The following is a 21,225-nucleotide window of genomic DNA, read 5'->3' on the forward strand; positions in this document are numbered from 1 at the left end:
CTCTTTCTCCTATCCATCTCCCTCCCTCGCTCATCCATCCCTATACTCCATATCCTCTTCCATCTCTCACTCTCCCGTTTTCTGTCCGCGACTACATTTTGTGAGCAGTTCAGCTTATCCCCCCAGCCCCAGGAGCCCCCCAATCCCCTCCCTTCCCCCCAACCCAATCTCCAGGATTTGAGTTTTGAGCTCCCCTGTGGCACACAGTCTGACACTAAACCTCTATAGGAGCTCCAAACACAGACCAGAGCCAGTGAGCCAACCAGTCAGCTAGTCAACCAACCAGCCAGCCAGCCAGCCATTCAACCAGCCAGCCAGCCAGCCAGCCAGCCAGTCCACCAGCCAACCAGCCAGTTAGTCCGCCAGTCCACCAGCCAGTCAGTCCGCCATCCAACCAACCAGCCAGCCAGCCAGCCAGCCAGCCAGCCAGCCAGTCAACCAGCCAGTCAGTCCACCAGCCAACCAGCCAGTCAGTCCACCAGCCAGCCAGTCTGTTCTCAAACCTCCCCTGAGGTCACACATAAAGTGCGGGAAAAAAGTATTTAGTCAGCCACCAATTGTGCAAGTTCTCCCACTTAAAAAGATGAGAGAGGCCTGTAATTTTCATCATAGGTACACGTCAACTATGGCAGACAAAATGAGAAAAAAAAATCCTGAAAATCACATTGTAGGATTTTTAATGAATTTATTTGCAAATTATGGTGGAAAATAAGTATTTGGTCAATAACAAAAGTTTCTCAATACTTTGTTATATACCCTTTGTTGGCAATGACACAGGTCAAATGTTTTCTGTAAGTCTTCACAAGGTTTTCACACACTGTTGCTGGTATTTTGGCCCATTCCTCCATGCAGATCTCCTCTAGAGCAGTGATGTTTTGGGGCTGTCGCTGGGCAACACAGACTTTCAACTCCCTCCAAAGATTTTCTATGGGGTTGAGATCTGGAGACTGGCTAGGCCACTCCAGGACCTTGAAATGCTTCTTACGAAGCCACTCCTTCGTTGCCCGGGCGGTGTGTTTGGGATCATTGTCATGCTGAAAGACCCAGCCACTTTTCATCTTCAATGCCCTTGCTGATGGAAGGAGGTTTTCACTCAAAATCTCACGATACATGGCCCCATTCATTCTTTCCTTTACACGGATCAGTCGTCCTGGTCCCTTTGCAGAAAAACAGCCCCAAAGCATGATGTTTCCACCCCCATGCTTCACAGTAGGTATGGTGTTCTTTGGATGCAACACAGCATTCTTTGTCCTCCAAACACGACGAGTTGAGTTTTTACCAAAAAGTTATATTTTGGTTTCATCTGACCATATGACATTCTCCCAATCCTCTTCTGGATCATCCAAATGCACTCTAGCAAACTTCAGACGGGCCTGGACATGTACTGGCTTAAGCAGGGGGACACGTCTGGCACTGTAGGATTTGAGTCCCTGGCGGCGTAGTGTGTTACTGATGGTAGGCTTTGTTACTTTGATCCCAGCTCTCTGCAGGTCATTCACTAGGTCCCCCCGTGTGGTTCTGGGATTTTTGCTCACCGTTCTTGTGATCATTTTGAACCACGGGGTGAGATCTTGCGTGGAGCCCCAGATCGAGGGAGATTATCAGTGGTCTTGTATGTCTTCCATTTCCTAATAATTGCTCCCACAGTTGATTTCTTCAAACCAAGCTGCTTACCTATTGCAGATTCATTCTTCCCAGCCTGGTGCAGGTCTACAATTTTGTTTCTGGTGTCCTTTGACAGCTCTTTGGTCTTGGCCATAGTGGAGTTTGGAGTGTGACTGTTTGAGGTTGTGGACAGGTGTCTTTTATACTGATAACAAGTTCAAACAGGTGCCATTAATACAGGTAACGAGTGGAGGACAGAGGAGCCTCTTAAAGAAGAAGTTACAGGTCTGTGAGAGCCAGAAATCTTGCTTGTTTGTAGGTGACCAAATACTTATTTTCCACCATAATTTGCAAATAAATTCATTAAAAATCCTACAATGTGATTTTCTGGAATTTTTTTTCTCAATTTGTCTGTCATAGTTGACGTGTACCTATGATGAAAATTACAGGCCTCTCTAATTTTTTTAAGTGGGAGAACTTGCACAATTGGTGGCTGACTAAATACTTTTTTCCCCCACTGTATCAGTCTAATGGCCAGTGTCTGTCTCTCTCTGAGCCCTGGAGAGGATGTAGCGACTCTAAGCTAACGGGACACTGTGTGGATGGGCTGAAGGTTGGCTCAAAGAAATAGATGAGCCCATCCCTATGACGTGTGGTCAGTCGGAGCTCCTCCTGGAGAGAGACGTTGATATTATGTCAGGTCAAGGGCCATAGCTGAGGGATATTATTGTCTTGCGTAATCAAGGTTTCATATAAACAGACATCCTCCTCAACCGATGGCCCAGAAACTATTAGGAACTATTAGATTTAGGAACATTGGAAACAAAGCCAGAGCACATTGCATTCTAACTGTTGATCCAGAAAGGTTGTCGCTGGAAGTCACATCCTCTGGTTAACCACAGACAGCAACCTTTATACCTTGTTGTTGGGCAGTGGTGAAGAACCACTGAGTTGTTGTTTTCTGTTCAGCTGAAGTATGGTGAAAACAGAAACATGTCCTGTGGATTTGGAAAAGGGAATGTTTGAAGTGTGTGACAAGCACACAATGTGGCCCGTTGAGGCGGCCGGCGTCGAGGCATCCATGGGAGACCGGTGACAGACAGTCTCTCTGCTAACAGTAGTTCCGGTCTGGAAGACGTGGAAGATGTCTCATCCTGAGGTCCCACAGCAGGACCTAATTATCCCTTTTGCACAGGAGAAAGGATGTCTGGTGTCTTCTCCTAAAATGGCAGCACTGTAGTTGTGATCCAGGACACACATTGAGCCAAGCCATCCAAACTCTTTCAAGTATCTGTCAGCCTTTTGACAGTGTCTTCCCATTGATACCCTACCAACACCCAGTGGTGGAATGGCAATGATGGAGAGAGACAGAGGGATGAGAGGAAGTAGGTACCGGCAGTTTGTTTATGCACCTCTACCCACCACCTCTTTCCTCTCTTTCTGCTCTCTGGGGTATCTTTATGCCCTTAGAGCAGGGTTGTCAAACTCATTTTGCCCCAGGGGCCGCATTCATTCTTCAACGAGGTCCGGGATGCCGCACTGAAAATGTGTTATTTCCTCGCCGTCAAAATTATTAACAAGCTGGACACAGTCAAGAAACTGTATAAATGTAGGTCCATTATTATTTCTACACAGTTTCAATTTGGTTTTAGTCATTTTAAAGTATATTGTGTTTATTGAGTTTAAAAAAAAATATACACAACATATATTTTTTTCAACTCAAACCACTTGCAGGCCGGATTGGTATGTTGCCTGCCTTAGAGTACTATAGTTAGCTGTCCATAAGATGGACTTGACCGCCAGTTACTCTCTGGACCCCTTAATGTCACCTTCCAACAAAATGCCACCAACTGTCGTTGTTTGGATATGCTATTGTATTGTGCCCTTGGTTTGCCAAGCCAATACCCAAAGAGATGCCAATATACAGAGAGAGAGAGGATACGCATTTTTCAAAGGCTTGACTTTTGCTCCCTGCTGCTCTAGTGAGATGGCTGTTGTTGAAAGTGGCCTTAGCGGCCTGGCTGTTGTTGAAAGTGGCCTTAGCGGCCTGGCTGTGCTTTGTTTGAATTGGTACCAGGGCCAGGGAAAATAAAAATAGAGATGGAGAGAATGAGAGAGAGAAAGATGTGGAAAGAGCGATGGAAAGAGAGAGTGGGTAAAGAACTTAATTCAAACCTCCTCTCATCTTCATTACCGATGAGGAAATTGATTCGTTTAAACCGACTGAACTGAAAACAGGCATTTATCCAACTTTCCTAGCATTCAATTTTGTTGTTGTTGTTGTTTTCAATTACGCTTCCTGATATTTTCTGACGGGTTTGCGGGTCACCCGGGGTCAGCTATTGTCTTTCAAAGCAGCCCTAACAATGTGATGTGATTGCTGCTCTCTCCGTGGCTTCCCCTGCGAAAGCTTTCATTATCTATGACACAGACAGTGATATGAAAACCTTAACCATACATTCAGAGCCACAGGGGGTCTTGCGGGGTTAAACATGTGCATATGTTTCAGAGCTGGAATGCGGATCCAATGACTTCTGATTTCCCCGGTTCAAACAGTATTATTTATTTAGCTAGTGTTTCATAGGCAGAGAATGTGACCCTCTAATCCCTCTCTCCTATTCTCTTAACGGCACTGGAAAACTCCACTTTGACCTGCTGTAAAAACGTATCCACTTTATGAAGTGATATAGCTAGCTGTTGTTGATTGAAGTGTGTTTTCATGGAGACTACAGATGTTCCTCACTTGATGTGATGGGGTTTTAAGTGGTAATCTTATGGATATGAAGGGAGTAGAGTATACACTGAGTGTACAAAACATTAGGAACACCTTCCTAATATGGAGTTGCACCACCCCTTTTGCCCTCAGAACAGTCTCAATTCATTGTGGCATGGACTCTACAAGGTTTCGAAAGTGTTCCACAGGGATGCTGGCCCATGTTGACTCCAATGCTTCCCACAGTTGTGTCAAGGATGTCATTTGGGTGGTGGACCATTCTTAATACACACAGGAAACTGTTGAGCGTGAAAAATCCAGCAGCGTTGCAGTTCTTGACAAACTTAATCCGGTGCGCTGGCACCTACTACCGTACCCTGTTCAAAGGCACTTAAATCTTTTGTCTTGCTCATTCACCCTCAATGGCACCCATACACAATCCATGTCTCAAGGCTTTAAAGTCCTTCTTTAACCTGTCTCTTCCCCTTCATCTACACTGATTTGAAGTGGATTTAACAAGTGACCTCAATAAGGGATCATAACTTTCTTCGGATTCACCTGGTCAGTCTATGGTCAGTCTATGTCATGGAAAGAGCAGGTGTCCTTAATGTTTTGTACACACATTGTATGTGATAGAAGCGGGAGGCTTTGGGAGAGGCTTGCCTCGGATTGGGGTTACAATACGCTCCCCACTTAGTTTTGATTGATGAACAACGATTTTTTGACAGAAGAGGGCTAATGTGAGGTTTGTTTGTGTCTGTCTGTGTGTTTGTGTCTGTCTGTGTGTTTGTCTTTCTGTGTGTGTGTCTGTGTGTGTGTCCTAGCTTGTTTGTCAGTTAATCTATTATCATTTTGCTGCTTGTCAAGCCGCAACAACTTCACTTTAATTATAGCCAATAGTGAAGCCACTTGAACCCTACTCTAATGGTGAATTGATGAGCCACTCAGTGCATCACTCACTCACCTCAACTTTACTTTGTTGTAACCTACTTTGCCTCACACTGACTGCAGCATAAGCTTTCTCTTCTCTCCTCTCCTCTCTACTCTGTAAGCCTCTAATTGAGCCGCCAGCGTTTGTGAGTTTGTCGTCTCTGCGTTTCTGCTTTGAAAAATAACCTGGTGCTCCGCCCCTATCAGCTCAATTAGAAGTGATCTCGGGCCTAAGCGTGTCCCTCAGCTCGCTGGTTTGATGTCCCGCTCTCTCAGCATGTGACTGCAGGGGAGGGAGGCCACAGCAACACACCACTCATCTGACTGATGTCTGCTGGAGAAACATGTAGGCATGGGAATGTACAGGGAATGTACTTTCTAGCCTTGCACCCAGGGGAGTGGATAATGTTAGATGTTAGTTGTGTGTGTGTTGGGGGTTGGGTGTAGATGGGAGGGGTGTGAGTGCGTTCACGTTTGTCAACATTTTCTGTAGATAAAATATATAACTATATAATATATGCAGTACATGCTAAGGCCTTGAGAAAGAGAGAGCGCGAGAAAGATAGGAAGTACATGCAGGCGTGCGTGCATGCAGGTGGTACAATGCGTGTGTGTATGCATGCAGGTGGTACAATGCCTGTGTGTATGCATGCAGGTGGTACAATGCGTGTGTGTATGCATGCAGGTGGTACAATGCCTGTGTGTATGCATGCAGGTGGTACAATGCGTGTGTGTATGCATGCAGGTGGTACAATGCATGTGTGTATGCATGCAAGCAGGTGGTACAATGCGTGTGTGTATGCATGCAGGTGGTACAATGTGTGTGTGTATGCATGCATGTGGTACAATGCGTGTGTGTATGCATTCATGTGGTACAATGCGTGTGTGTATGCATGCAGGTGGTACAATGCGTGTGTGTATGCATGCATGTGGTACAATGCGTGTGTGTATGCATGCAGGTGGTACAATGCGTGTGTGTATGCATGCAGGTGGTACAATGCGTATGTGTATGCATGCAGGTGGTACAATGCGTGTGTGTATGCATGCAGGTGGTACAATGCGTGTGTGTATGCATGCAGGTGGTACAATGTTGTGGTGTGTATGCATGCTTGTGGTACAATGCGTGTCTTTAGCTCTAAGCACCAGCACCAGAGGGACATAGAGGTCACGCCACAGCGATAGTTAATTATTCAACATTAATTATAATTCCCTGCTAACAACCTGCCAGGCAGGCAGCTAGCAGGCAACACTTGCCTGACGACTCAAACTGAATTCTTCCACTGCTCTATGTTTGCTACATACTTCAGTCAGACTGCCGTCGTGGACGTTGTTTGTGGTGACGTCAAAATGATGGGTGTTGTACAAAACGAAGTCATCAGTGATTGGATCATCTCAACCAATCAGAGTATCAAAGCCAATGACTAATTTTCAAAATGCCGCTTTACCCACGTGTGTTCTGGCTCTGGCCCAAACCATCGGTTTCTGGGACCAATCAGACAGTCTAGAATTATTGAAATCGTTGGGGAGGTACTCAGATCCAGACTCATTGCGCAGAAGAAACTAATGTCCGTGGCTGTGGGTTAGCGTTTAGCCTGAGCAAGAAGTTTGGGTAGCCAGGCAAAGGCAACGCTAGCAAATGACTGGAAAGTGGTAAATACAGTTCAAACACTGTACAAGTCATGGTCATACTATGCTAGTACAGCATCACCATATAGCCTACTAGCTAGAAGATGCACTGCAAACCATATAAAAAAGCCTCATAAAGATATTATAATTTTCATTTATATGGTGCATGTCTATGGTGCTAAATCCAACCCCTCCCTATGAATGTGCACTGCCATTTGAATGCAAACCATAGAAATGAACCTTACAGAGATACTACAGTGCTATGAAAAAGTATTTGCCCCCTTTCTAATTTTCTCTACTTTTGCATATTTGTGACACTGAATGTTATCAGATCTTCAACCAAAAGCTAATATTAGATAAAGGGAACATAAGTGAACAAATAACACAACAATTACATATTTATTTCATTTATTTCATAAACAAAGTTATGCAACACCCTGTGTGAAATAGTAATTGCCCCCTTACACTCAATAACTGGTTGTGCCACCTTTAGCTGCAATGACTCCATCCAAATGCTTCTTGTAGTTATTGATCAGTCTCTCACGTCGCTGTGGAGGAATTTTTGCCCACTCTTCCATGCAGAACTGCTTTAACTCAGTGACGTGTGGGTTTTCAAGCACGAACTGCTCGTTTAAAGTCCTGCCACAACATCTCAATTGGGATTAGGTCTGGACTTTGACTAGGCCAGGCATAATGGGATCCAAAAAGTAGACTCAAGTTTGCCAAAAAGCACCTGGATGATAAAATAATAAATAATAATATGCCATTTAGCAGACGCTTTTATCCAAAGCGACTTACAGTCGTGCGTGCATACATTTTTTTGTGTATGGGTGGTCCCGGGGATCGAACCCACTACCTTGGCGTTACAAGCGCCGTGCTCTACCAGCTGAGCTACAGAGGACCACCATCAAGACTCTTGGAAGAACGTTCTATGGACAGATGATTCAAAAGTACAACTTTTTGGACGACATGGTTCCAGTAATGCCTGGCGAAAACCAAACTCTGCATTCCACAGTAAGAACATCATACCAAAGGTCAAGCATGGTGGTGGTGGTGTGATGGTTTGGGGATGCTTTGCTGCCTCAGGACCTGGACGACTTGCCTTAATAGAAGGAACCATGAATTCTGCTCTGTATCAGAGAATTCTACAGGAGAATGTCAGACCATACGTCTGTGAGCTGAAGCTGAAGCGCAGCTGGGTCATGCAGCAAGACAATGATCCAAAACACACAATCAAGTCTACATGAAAATTGCTAAAAAGCAACACATTGGAAGTTTAGGAATGGCCTAGTCAAAGTCCAGACCTAATCCCAATTGAGATTGACACAACCAGTTATTGAGTGTAAGGGGGCAATTACTTTTTCATACAGGGGGTGTTACATAACTTTGTTTATGAAATAAATATGTAATTCTTGTGTTATTTGTCCACTTACAGACAAATTGAGAAAAAGAAATCCTGAAAATCACATTGTAGGATTTTTAATGAATTTATTTGCAAATTATGGTGGAAAATAAGTATTTGGTCACCTACAAACAAGCAAGATTTCTGGCTCTCACAGACCTGTAACTCCTTCTTTAAGAGGCTCCTCTGTCTTCCACTCGTTACCTGTATTAATGGCACCTGTTTGAACTTGTTATCAGTATAAAAGACACCTGTCCACAACCTCAAACAGTCACAACCAGTTATTGAGTGTAAGGGGGCAATTACTTTTTCACACAGGGGAATTGGGTGTTGCATAACTTTGTTTATGAAATAAATATGCAATTGTTGTGTTATTTGTTCACTTATGTTCCCTTTATCTAATATTAGGTTTTGGTTGAAGATCTGATAACATTCAGTATCACAAATATGCAAAAGTAGAGAAAATTAGAAAGGGGGCAAATACTTTTTCATAGCACTGTATGTCCACTGTGGACATGGGCTCAGAGCTCTGGAACAGATCTTCATTGGATGGACATGTGGAGATCTTAGAGAGAGCTCTAGGAATTAGTTTAAAGGCCACATGAATGTCCCTCCTTTCTCATCTGCCTCTGAGGGGACAGTACTTGGCCACTTTATCTGAGCCCTTGCTCCGAAAGGCAACTTCATAACTCTCGGACTGGAAGAGACGAGTCCAAGACCGAAGAATTACAAGAGAGTGGGGAACGGGGAAATGTAGGATTGCAGATTTACAGAATCTTGGTTATTAAAACGCTGTTTTGGATTTAAAAATGAACTTGGCACTGGGAGGTTCTAACATGGTGCAGAAAGAATCTGCCTCTGCTGTGAAGCCTCGGAGTCTGATATATGGCCTTGACTTTGCTGAGTCTGCACTGACTGACTGAATATGCCTGAAATAAGCCAAGTTGTATGGAGAGACATATTGCTACAGCATTGCGCTGTCTGTGTCTGTTCTACTGTTCTGCTTCCGAGCTGTGGTATGCTGTTTAAGCCCCAGACAAAGGCAGTTCAGTTGTTTTGAATCACACTTTCATCTTTGATTACTCACACACTGTGGCCTCACTCCCTCTGACTCACAGAGCTCCTTAGGAAACCTGAATCCCCAACACAAACAAGCATCTTTCTTTGGCTACGACTGGCAACCTCCTCTCCATGCACCACAATGGGTTTACATGGTTGTGGAGGGATACTGTGGAAGGATTAGGACAGGAGCACTGACAGGAAACAGCTCTGTGGAGTGTCTGGATCTGGCAACCCCAGGATGAAGGGACAAAGCCAGCCAGTCCCACATCCCTAATTTACTCTTTCTCCAAAATGATGGGTGTGAGGCCCAGATTTTACATGTGAAAATGGTTATTGGAGGTTTGTGCATTTCCTGAAGACAGTTAGAGGTCTGCTCATGCCCAGAGCTGGATGTAGTCTAGCCTAGCTCAGGCAGAAATAGACAGCTCTGCTCCCGCTCGTCTCCTCCTCTCCATGGCTTCAGAGTCGTTTGTCTCACTCTAGACGTTGTTATCTTTCTTCTCTCCCTCATTAAGGCGATGGTAAATGGCCCTTCCAGATATCCAAGTCTGTTTCTTGGCCTCATCCATTGAAGCGAGCAGTTTTTTACCTCTTTGTATTACTAAGGCTTTCACTGTTCTCTTCATTTCCACCCAAAAATGTATGGAATGCCTTTCCCACCACAGTGTATCAATCATTAACATGTAATATATGTTCTTGCCCATAATACAGGGGTTTGAAATATACCTCTGGAAATGAACGCCTTGGATAACATGGAATGAACCGACGGTTATTTTCTTTAATTTAATCTCAGTGGAAGTAAGTGAATAATTGAGGTGTGTGTGTGTGTGCGCGTGCGTACGGTGTGTTCTGACTAATACTATTATTCAGAGAACACTGAAGAAAAGGCAGTCTGTTCTGAACCACCACTTTAGACTTGCACACTTTAAAGTGCAGAAGGTTTGTGAGAATATATGAATACAGATGCATTTTGATGATGAAGCACTTGGTTTTGAGTCCATAGAGCCAAGCCAAGCTGTCTTCCATAGCGAGGGGCTATTAGTGTGGATGTACTACAGTATGAGAAGTGCTCCTCCTCTGGGATGTCAAACAGCCTGAGCTGACCTGGGTAGTGGAAAGGAGAGGGGGGTCGATATTCACTCTGCCTCTCACTGCCCAGCCCGATCCATCTGATAGCTGATAATGTAATTACACAGTTTACATCACAGCTCAAGGCAACCATTGACTGACTGACTGCTACAATGTGCTAAATGGACAGATAAACTTCTCTTTCAGATACTCGATTTTGTTGTATATGTACAGTGCCTTGCAAAAGTATTCATCCCCCTTGGCGTTTTCCCTATTTTGTTGCATTACAACCTGTAATTTAAACAGATTTTTATTTGGATTTCATGTAATGGACATACACAAAATAGTCCAAATTGGTGAAATGGAATGAAAAAAATTACTTGTTTCAAAACATTCTAAAAAATAAATAACGGAAAAGTGGTGCGTGCATATGTATTCACCCCCTTTGCTATGAAGCCCCTAAATATGATCTGGTGCAATCAATTACCTTCAGAAGTCACATAATTAGTTAGATTGCACACATGTGGACTTTATTTAAGTGTCACATGATCTGTCACATGATCTCAGTATATATACACCTGTTCTGAAAGGCCCCAGAGTCTGCAACACCACTAAGCAAGGGGCACCACCAAGCAAGCGGCACCATGAAGACCAAGGAGCTCTCCAAACAGGTCAGGGACAGAGTTGTGGTACAGATCAGGGTCGGGTTATAGAAAAATATCAGAAACTTTGAACATCCCACGGAGCACCATTAAATCCATTATTAAAAAATGCCGCCCACCAAAACTCACGGACCAGGCAAGGAGGGCATTAATCAGAGAGGCAACAAAGACACCAAAGATAACCCTGAAGGAGCTGCAAAGCTCCACAGCAGAGATTGGAGTATCTGTCCATAGGACCACTTTAAGTCGTACACTCCACAGAGCTGGGCTTTAGGGAAGTGTGGCCAGAAAAAAGCCATTGCTTAAAGAAAAAAATAAGCAAACACGTTTGGTGTACGCCAAAAGGCATGTGGGAGACTAAAAGTAGGTACTCTGGTCAGATGAGACTAAAATTGAGCTTTTTGGCCATCAAGGAAAACGCTATGTCTGGCGCAACACCTCTCATCACCCCGAGAACACCATCCCCACAGTGAAGCATGGTGGTGGCAGCATCATGCTGTGGGGATGTTTTTCATTGGCAAGGACTGGGAAACTGGTCAGAATTGAAGGAATAGATGGATGGCGCTAAATACAGGAAAATTCTTGAGGGAAACCTGTTTCATTCTTCCAGAGATTTGAGACTGGGACGGAGGTTCACCTTCCAGCAGGACAATGACCCTAAGCACACCGCTAAAGCAACACTCGAGTGGTTTAAGAGGAAACATTTAAATGTCTTGGAATGGCCAAGTCAAAGCCCAGACCTCAATCCAACTGAGAATCTGTGGTTTGACTTAAAGATTGCTGTACACCAGCAGAACCCATCCAACTTGAAGGAGCTGGAGCAGTTTTGCCTTGAAAAATTGGCTAAAATCCCAGTGGCTAGATGTGCCAAGCTTATAGAGACATACCCTGAGAGACTTGCAGCTGTAATTGCTGCAAAAGGTGGCTCTACAAAGTATTGACTTTGGGGGGGGGGGGGGTTATACACGCTCACGAATAGTTATGCACGCTCAAGTTTTCTGTTTTTTTGTCTTATTTCTTGTTTGTTTCACAATAAAAAATATTTTGCATCTTCAAAGTGGTAGGCATATAATCTGAGGTCAAGGTGACAAGCTCCACGTTACTTTGCTAACAACTGCCATTACTGAGGCCTGTTTGAAATGCCACAACAACATAAGAGGGGACTCACTCCCTCTAACTTCAGTAGAAGCAGGGCAGAGTTTTATGACTGAGGTCATTGCTCACATTAGCAGAGATTTGGACTTTGATAAAAGCTACATCTGGTACTGTAGAAGACCACTTCTTCTGTGGGTGGCTGATGGCTGCTTCATCTGTAACTGAGCTATTAAGAATTTCTGGCCACACTTATACCATACTAACTATCAGTGGTATTAGTAAATACTGTGTTGTACCAGCAGTAGTAATACTGGTTATTCCGTTGTAGTTATGGAATAATGACTAGGTCATTTAAAGTGTTGTCAAATGTATGACAGTTTTCTACCCAGCGATAACAATAACTTGGGTAGACTAGGCACAGTTGTTTGTTATGTTTATCACGTACTGTTAATGAGATTTACCAGAGTGTTAAAGGGAGAATAATAATTGACATACACCTAATAGTCTTGCCTGCCATAATTATGTGGGAAGATAGCCTACTTCTATTAGTATTATTATGTGAGCAGTTTCACAGACTGATTGCCTGTCTCTGTATCTGAGCTACATGTCTCTGTTTCTTTTAATTGTGTTCAATAATCTGTCTTTCTGTTGGCTCTCTGTCTCCCTCTGTATCTATCCTAAAAGTGTCTCTGTATCTAACTTTCATGTCTCTCTGTCTCTCTCTGTCTCCGTATATAACTTCCATGTCTCTCTCTCTCTGACTCCGTATATAACTTCCATGTCTCTCTCTCTCTGTCTCCGTATATAACTTCCATGTCTCTCTCTCTCTGTCTCCGTATATAACTTCCATGTCTCTCTCTCTCTCTGTCTCCGTATATAACTTCCATGTCTCTCTCTCTCTGTCTCCGTATATAACTTCCATGTCTCTCTGTCTCCGTATCTAACTTCTGTCTCTCCCTCTCTGTCTCCGTATCTAACCTCTCTGTCTCCGTATCTAACTTCCAGCTCTCTCTCTCTCTGTCTCCGTATATAACTTCCATGTCTCTATCTGTCTCTCTCTGTCTCTGTATATAACTTCCATGTCTCTCTGTCTCCGTATCGAACTTGTGTCTCTCTCTCTCTGTCTCCGTATCTAACTTCCACATCTCTCTCTGTCTCCATATCTAACTTCCATGTCTCTCTCTCTGTGTGTCTTTGTAGGTTTTGAGCTGCTGTACCAGCCGGAAGTGGTGAGGCTGTACCTGTCTCTGCTCACTGAGAGCCAGAACTACAACACTCTGGAGGCTGCCGCAGGGGCCCTGCAGAACCTCAGCGCCGGACAGTGGACTGTGAGTCTCACACACATATATACACACACACACAGACACCCACACACACACTGTGATTATGGGGAATAAGGTCTCTGAACCTCAATAGGCTGCACAAGTCATTTATCCCAAATGGAGCTCTGCACTGTCAGTACCAAAAAGTGTGATGTTTTGACCAGCTCAGGGGCTCCCGAGTGGCGCAGCGGTCTAGGGCACTGCATCTCAGTGCTTGAGGCGTCACTACAGACCACCTGGTTCGATACCAGGCTGTATCACAACCGGCCGTGATTGGGAGTCCCCATAGGGCGGCGCACAATTGGCCCAGCGTCGTCCGGGTTTGGCCGGTGTAGGCTGTCATTGTAAATTAGAATTTGTTCTTAACTGACTTGCCTAGTTATATAAAGGAAAAATAAAAATATTTTGGTTAGGCCTAGAGAGCTTTGAAATTTTAGCGCTATCGTGACACCTATGTGTCATGCTGTAAACATATCTGTTGCCACAGCATTAATCATCACCAGGCTCCAGCACCATGCTCACACCTTCCTGTTCCTCTCAGCTCAGGTCGTTCTCTCCCTCCACAGCGGTGGCAAAACACAACACAACTGACAGGATGTTAGATTGATTTAAAAACATCCAACTTGTATCTCTTGCTGTTAAAATTTTTAAACACTTACACATAACCTGTGTTTAACATGTATGAAGTGTAGCCTACAGTACATGTGTACCATGTATAAACCACCATTTTCATTTTTGCTCTGTTTTCTATCACTGTTCTGCACTGGTTATTTTTTAATAATTAAGTACAGTGCCTTCAGAAAGTATTAATACGACATTGACTTTTTACACATTTTGTTGTGTTATAGCCTGAATTTAAAATAGATTAAATATAGAGTTTGTGTCACAATACCCCATAATGTCAAAGTGAAATTATGTTTTTGGAAACGTTACAAATGAATTACCAATAAAAAGCTGAAATGTCTTGAGTCAATAAGTATTCAACCCTTTTGTTATTGTGAGCCTAAATAAGTTCAGGAGTAAAAATTAGCTTAATCAGTCACATAACAAGTTGCATGGACTCTGTGTGCAATAATAGTGTTTAACATGATTTCTGAATGACTACCTCATCTCTGTACCCCCACACATGCAATTATCTGTAAGGCCCCTCAGTCGAGCAGTGAATTTCAAACACAGATTCAACCACAAAGACCACAGAGGTTTTCCAATGACTCACAAAGAAGGGCACCTATTGGTAGATGGGTCACTACAAAGATACAGGTGTCCTTCCTAACTCAGTTGCCGGAGAGGAAAGAAACCTCTTGGGGATTTGACCATGAGGCCAATGGTGACTTTAAAACAGTTACAGAGTTTAATGGCTGTGATAGTAGAAAACTGAGGATGGATCAACAACATTGTAGTTACTCCACAACACTAACCTAAATGACATAGTGAAAAGAAGGAAGCATGTAAAAAATATTCCAAAACATGCATCCTGTTTGCAATAAGGCACTAAAGTAAAACTGCAAAACATGGAAAACATTATGTTTGGGGCAAATCCAACACAACACAACACATCACTGAGTAACACTCTTCATATTTTCAAGCAGGGTGGTGGCTGCATCATGTTATAGGTATGTGTTTAATCGGCAAGGACTAGGGAGTTTTTTGGGGGGATAAAAAGAAACATAATAGAGCTAAGCACAGGCAAAATCCTAGAGGAAAACCTGGTTGTCTGCTTTCCAACAGACACTGGGAGACAAATTCACCTTTCAGCAGGACAATAACCAAGGCCAAATATACACTGGAGTTGCTTACCAAAACGACATTGAATGTTCCTGAGTGGCCTAGTTACAGTTTTGACTTAAATTGGCTTGAAAATCTATGCCGACTTGACAATGGCAGTCTAGCAATGATCAACAACCAACTTCACAGAGCTTGAAGAATAAAAAATAAAAAAGTGCAAATATTGTACAATCCAGGTATGCAAAGCTTTTAGAGACTTACCCAGAAACACTCACAGCTGTAATCGCTGCCCAAGGTGATTCTAACATGAATTGACTCAGGGGTGTAAATAGTTACATGTATGTATACTGAACATGCAACAATTTCAAAGATTTTACTGAGTTAGAGTTCATATAAGGAAATCAGTCTATTGAAATAAATAAATTAGGCCTTAATCTATGGATTTCACATGACTGGGAATACAGATATGCATCTGTTGGTCACAGATACCTTTAAAAAAAAGGTACGGGCGTGGATCAGAAAACCAGTCAGTATCTGGTGTGACCACCATTTGCCTCATGAAGAGCGACACATCTCCTTCGCATAGAATTGATCATGATGTTGATTGTGGACTGTGGAATGTTGATTGTGGACCCACTCATCTTCAATGGCTGTGCGAAGTTACTGGATATTGGCGCGGACTAGAACACGCTGTCGTACATGTCAATCCAGAGTATCCCAAACGTGCTTAATGGGTGACATGTCTGGTGAATAAGCAGGCCGTGGAAGAACTGGGACATTTTCAGCTTCCAGGAATTGTGTACAGATCCATGCATTTTCATGCTGAAACATGAGGTGATGGCGGCGGAAGAATGGCACGACAATGGGCCTCAGGATCTCGTCACAGTATCTCTGCATTCAAATTGCCATCGATAAAATGCAATTGTGTTCATTTTCTGTAGCTTATGCCTGCCCATACCATAACCCCACTGCCACCATGGGGCACTGTGTTCACGATGTTGACATCAGCAAAACGCCCACACGTCGCCATACACGTGGTCTGCGATTGTGAGGCCGGTTGTACGTACTGCCAAATTCTCTAAAACGACATTGGAGGTGGCTTATGGTAAAGAAATTAGCATTTAAATTCTCTGGCAAAAGATCTGGTGGAAATTCCTGCAGTCAGCATGCCAATTGCACGCTCCCTCAAAACTTGAGACATCTGTGGCATTGTGTTGTGTGACAAAACTGCACATTTTAGAGTGGCCTTTTATTGTCCCCTGCACAAGGTGAAGCTGTGTAACACAACAAAATATGGAATAAGTCAATGGGTATGAATGCTTTCTGAAGGCACTGTATATAAAGAGACAGAATCGTTTCTCATGTAGTTTGAGCAGAAGAGGCTGATCAGAATGCTTGTCCACACTGGGGTTGGGGCTGATGCTAAAAAACATAAAACCTCTGCTTAAAGGAGATGGACATAACGTGTCCCCACTCCCTATGAGGATATCTCAAGCTTTTTTACTTTAAATCCTCTCTTCATCCCCTTCTCCTAGCTTTTTAACTAGGTACAGTCTGTTTTAGGTTTACTACTGCCACCCAGTGGCCGGGTTCTGGTAATTCACCAGTTTAATTTCATCTCAGTGTTGATCAAAGGAGCGCTTTCATTTGAACCATATTGTTTTGTGTAAAAAAACGAGATAATTTATTTTTTGTTTAATCTGAGACAAATTGCATCACATGACAGTCTGTAGCCCTGCTATGTAATTATTTGGAACAGTCAAATCCAGTATTCTCTCTATACATACAGTTTATCCATATCCTCCATGTTCCCTCCTCTCTCTTCACAGACAGTTTATCCATATCCTCCATGTTCCCTCCTCTCTCTTCACAGACAGTTTATCCATATCCTCCATGTTCCCTCCTCTCTCTTCACAGACAGTTTATCCATATTCTCCATGTTGCCTCCTCTCTCTGTCCCCAGTGGTCCAACTACATCCGTGCCACAGTGAGGAAGGAGAAGGGGCTTCCCATCCTGGTGGAGCTGCTGCGTTCTGACTCTGACAAGGTGGTCCGAGCCGTGGCCATCGCCCTGCGCAACCTCTCCATCGACCGCCGCAACAAAGACCTGATCGGTATGACCATTGACCACATAAACTGACCACACATGGTTAACACACGGCCTATCTTTACAGCATACAAGTACAACAATGGGGTAAAACACTTTGGAAAGCTGTTACTAACCACGTTTCCATCCACAGTTTTTATGCAAGTAAAGTCATATCAAATAAATTACATCATTACAATATTCTCGCTCTTATCCATAATAATCTCATAATGTAGACTTGCAGCCTACCTACACTGTATCTGCGAGTTGTTGGCCAGAGCGCACATGCCAAGACCAGAGTAGGCACATTTGCTGTTTAACACAACAGTTTCTGTGACAAAACTATCGGTAGATGACGATGGAAACACATTGAACTTCACATTTTTATTCGGTACATGAGAACATGTGTGCATTACGTCATCACCACTGACTTATATCCGCAAGAAGTCCATTTGGTGGGAACACACCACTGGTGGGAAAATTTGCATATTTTCTTTAGAGAAGTCTAAAGTTCCTTTGAGAATATTTGCATGAAAATCTGTTGCCAATTGGATTGAAACCTAGCTAGTGATGATAACAATATGATTGTTGAACCTGTGTATATTTTTTGATGAATTATTGCAGATTAGTCAAAGTTTTAATTAGTTAATAAACATTTTGTACAATGCTATTATGAATCAAAACAATATGTAAAAAACAATATTTGTCCATTTTCTTCTGAATGATTATACACCTTTTACCTCTATTAACATTTGACGGTGCCCTCTACCCCCTGCCCTTCGACCCCTACCCTGTAGGGAGCTATGCCATGAGGGACCTGGTGAGTAACCTGCCCAGCGGTCAGCAGCGGCCAGCCAAGAACCTGGAGGAAGACACGGTGGTGGCCATCCTCAACACCATCCACGAGATTGTGACGGACAGCTCCGAGAACGCACGCTCCCTCATCCAGGCCCAGGCCATCGAGAAACTGGTGGCCATCAACAAGACGAGGTATGACCATTGGCTAGCACAGTTGGCTACAGCACAGTATAACAACAATACAGCACAGTACTGTACAGTACAAGACAGCATATTAGAGTTCAGCATAGTGTAGCATAGTGTAGCATAGCACAATGCTAACGTCTGGCCGTTAACAGGTTCTTGTGTTTCGATTAGGATTTGTTTGTCTTTCTTAGAATGTAATGATTCATTGATCGATCTAATCAATCAACAGTAGTTCAGTTCCATAGTAGCTATACTATACACATAAGTAATATGCACATACAGTTGAAGTCGGAAGTTTACATACACTTAGGTTGGAGTCATTAAAAATCGTTTTTCAACCATTTACATTTTTTGTCATTTAGCAGACGCTCTTATCCAGAGCGACTTACAGTTAGTGAGTGCATACATTTTTTTTCTTCTTTTTTTTTCTCATACCCCCCGTGGGAATCGAACCCACAACCCTGGCGTTGCAAACACCATGTTCTACCAACTGAGCTACATCCCTGCCGACCATTCCCTCCCCTACCCTGGGCCAATTGTGCGCCGCCCCATGGGTCTCCAGGTCGCGGCCAGCTACGACAGAGCCTGGATTCGAATCAGGATCTCTAGTGGCACAGCTAGCATTGCAATGCAGTGCCTTAGACCACTACGCCATTCGGAAGGCCAACAAACTATAGTTTTGGCAAGTTGGTTAGGACATCTACTTTGAGCATGACACAAGCAATTTTTCCAACAATTGTATACAGACAGATTATTTCACTTATAATTCACTGTATCAAAATTCCAGTGGGTCAGAAGTTTACATACACTAAGTTGACTGTGCCTTTAAACAGCTTGGAAAATTCCAGAAAATCATGTCATGGCTTTAGAAGCTTCTGATAAGCTAATTGACATCATTTGAGTCAATTGGAGGCGTACCTGTGGATGTATTCAAGGCCTATCTTCAAACTCAGTACCTCTTTGCTTGACATCATGGGAAAATCAAAAGAAATCAGCCAAGACCTCAGAAAAACAATTGTAGACCTCCACAAGTCTGGTTCATCCTTTGGAGCAATTTCCAAACGCCTGAAGGTACCACGTACATATGTACAAACAATAGTACACAAGTATAAACACCATGGGACCACGCAGCCGTCATACCGCTCAGGAAGGAGACATGTTCTTTCTCCTAAAGATTAACGTACTTTGGTGCGAAAAGTGCAAATCAATCCCAGAACAACAGCAAAGGACCTTGTGAAGATGCTGGGGGAAACAAGTACAAAAGTATCTATATCCACAGTAAAACGAGTCCTATATCGACATAACCTGAAAGGCCGCTCAGCAAGGAAGAAGCCACTGCTCCAAAACCGCCATAAAAAAGACAGACTATGGTTTGCAACCGCACATGGGGACAAAGATCGTACTTTTTGGAGAATTGACCTCTGGTCTGATGAAACAAAAATAGAACTGTTTGGCCATAATGACCATCGTTATGTTTGGAGGAAAAAGGGAATAGCTTGCAAGCCAAAGAACACCATCCCAACCGTGACGCACCGGGGTGGCAGCATCATGCTGTGGGGGTGCTTTGCTGCAGGAGGGACTGGTGCACTTCACAAAATAGATGGCATCATGAGGAAGGAAAATTATGTGGATATATTGAAGCAACATCTCAAGACATCAGTCAGGAAGTTAAAGCTTGGTCGCAAATGGGTCTTCCAAATGGACAATGACCACATGCATACTTCCAAAGTTGTGGCAAAATGACTTAAGGACAACAAAGTCAAGGTATTGGAGTGGCCATCACAAAGCCCTGACCTCAATCCTATAGAACATTTGTGGGCAGAACTGAAAAAGCATGTGCTAGCATGGAGGCCTACAAACCTGACTCCGTTACACCAGCTCTGTCAGGAGGAATGGGCCAAAATTCACCCAACTTATTGTGTGAAGCTTGTTGAAGACTACCCGAAACATTTGACCCAAGTTAAACAATTTAAAGGCAATGCTACCAAATACTAATTGAGTGTATGTAAACTTCTGACCCACTGGGAATGTGATGAAAGAAATAAAAGCTGAAATAAATCCTTCTCTCTACTATTATTCTGACATTTCACATTCTTAAAATAAAGTGGTGATCCTAACTGACCTAAAACAGGGAATTTTTACTAGGATTAAATGTCAGGAATTGTGAAAAACTGAGTTGAAATGTATTTGGCTAAGGTGTATGTAAACTTCCGACTTCACCTGTACATACAGTATGTAGGACTACATGTACCACCAGTCTCCCTCCCCATGTATTTTATTGTCTCTCTAACCACCTACCCATTTTAATTGTTTTGACCTTCGATTAATTCAATTAATAACATAGTGACACTTTTACATTCATGATATATATTCTGCAATCTCTCAAGGACCAGGAGTGTCTGCTTCTGGCCTTATGTAGTCTCCTGAGTGGCGCAGTGGTCTAAGGCACTGCATCGCAGTGCTAACTGTGCCACTAGAGATCCTGGTTCGAATCCAGGCTCTGTCGTAGCCGGCCGCGACCGGGAGACTCATGGGCGGCGCACAATTGGCCCAGCGTCGTCCAGGGTAGGGGAGGGAATGGCCGGCAGGGATGTAGCTCAGTTGATAGAGCATGGCGTTTGCAACGCCAGGGTTGTGGGTTTGATTCCAAAAAAAAATTATTTACTAACTGTAAGTCGCTCTGGATAAGAGCGTCTGCTAAATGACGTAAATGTAATGTAATGTGATGACTGTGTCTTTTCATGTCAACTCTAGCATGGGCATTAATAATAGAAGGTAATATAAACTGGATTCCTTGTCATATTATTTAGATCTGTAGAACAATACTTAGATTGAATAGATAAGCCCTTACCTTGCAGTGCCTGGTTTCCAGGAAACAAACTATAGTGCACTTCACCTGAATACTAAGTACTATGAATAGTAATTCAGGAGCTGTTTTAATGATT

The 21,225-nt window shown here is 43.3% G+C and overlaps 1 protein-coding gene across 3 annotated transcripts in view; it reads left to right on the forward strand.

Annotated features, from left to right (window-relative positions):
* The window catches only part of LOC311144835 (splicing regulator ARVCF-like), a 259,175-nt gene that overhangs the window by 232,488 nt on the left and 5,462 nt on the right, over positions 1-21,225 (forward strand). For all 3 annotated transcript variants that reach the window (XM_084180990.1, XM_084180991.1, XM_084180989.1), the window contains 3 exons: positions 13,364-13,491; positions 17,174-17,324; positions 18,094-18,286. In XM_084180990.1, the coding sequence (XP_084037116.1) occupies positions 13,364-13,491; positions 17,174-17,324; positions 18,094-18,286 (472 nt within the window). The remainder of the gene's footprint in view (positions 1-13,363; positions 13,492-17,173; positions 17,325-18,093; positions 18,287-21,225) is intronic.

This window comes from Coregonus lavaretus, assembly GCF_964263955.1.
Source record: "Coregonus lavaretus genome assembly, chromosome: 17".
NCBI lineage: Eukaryota > Metazoa > Chordata > Actinopteri > Salmoniformes > Salmonidae > Coregonus > Coregonus lavaretus.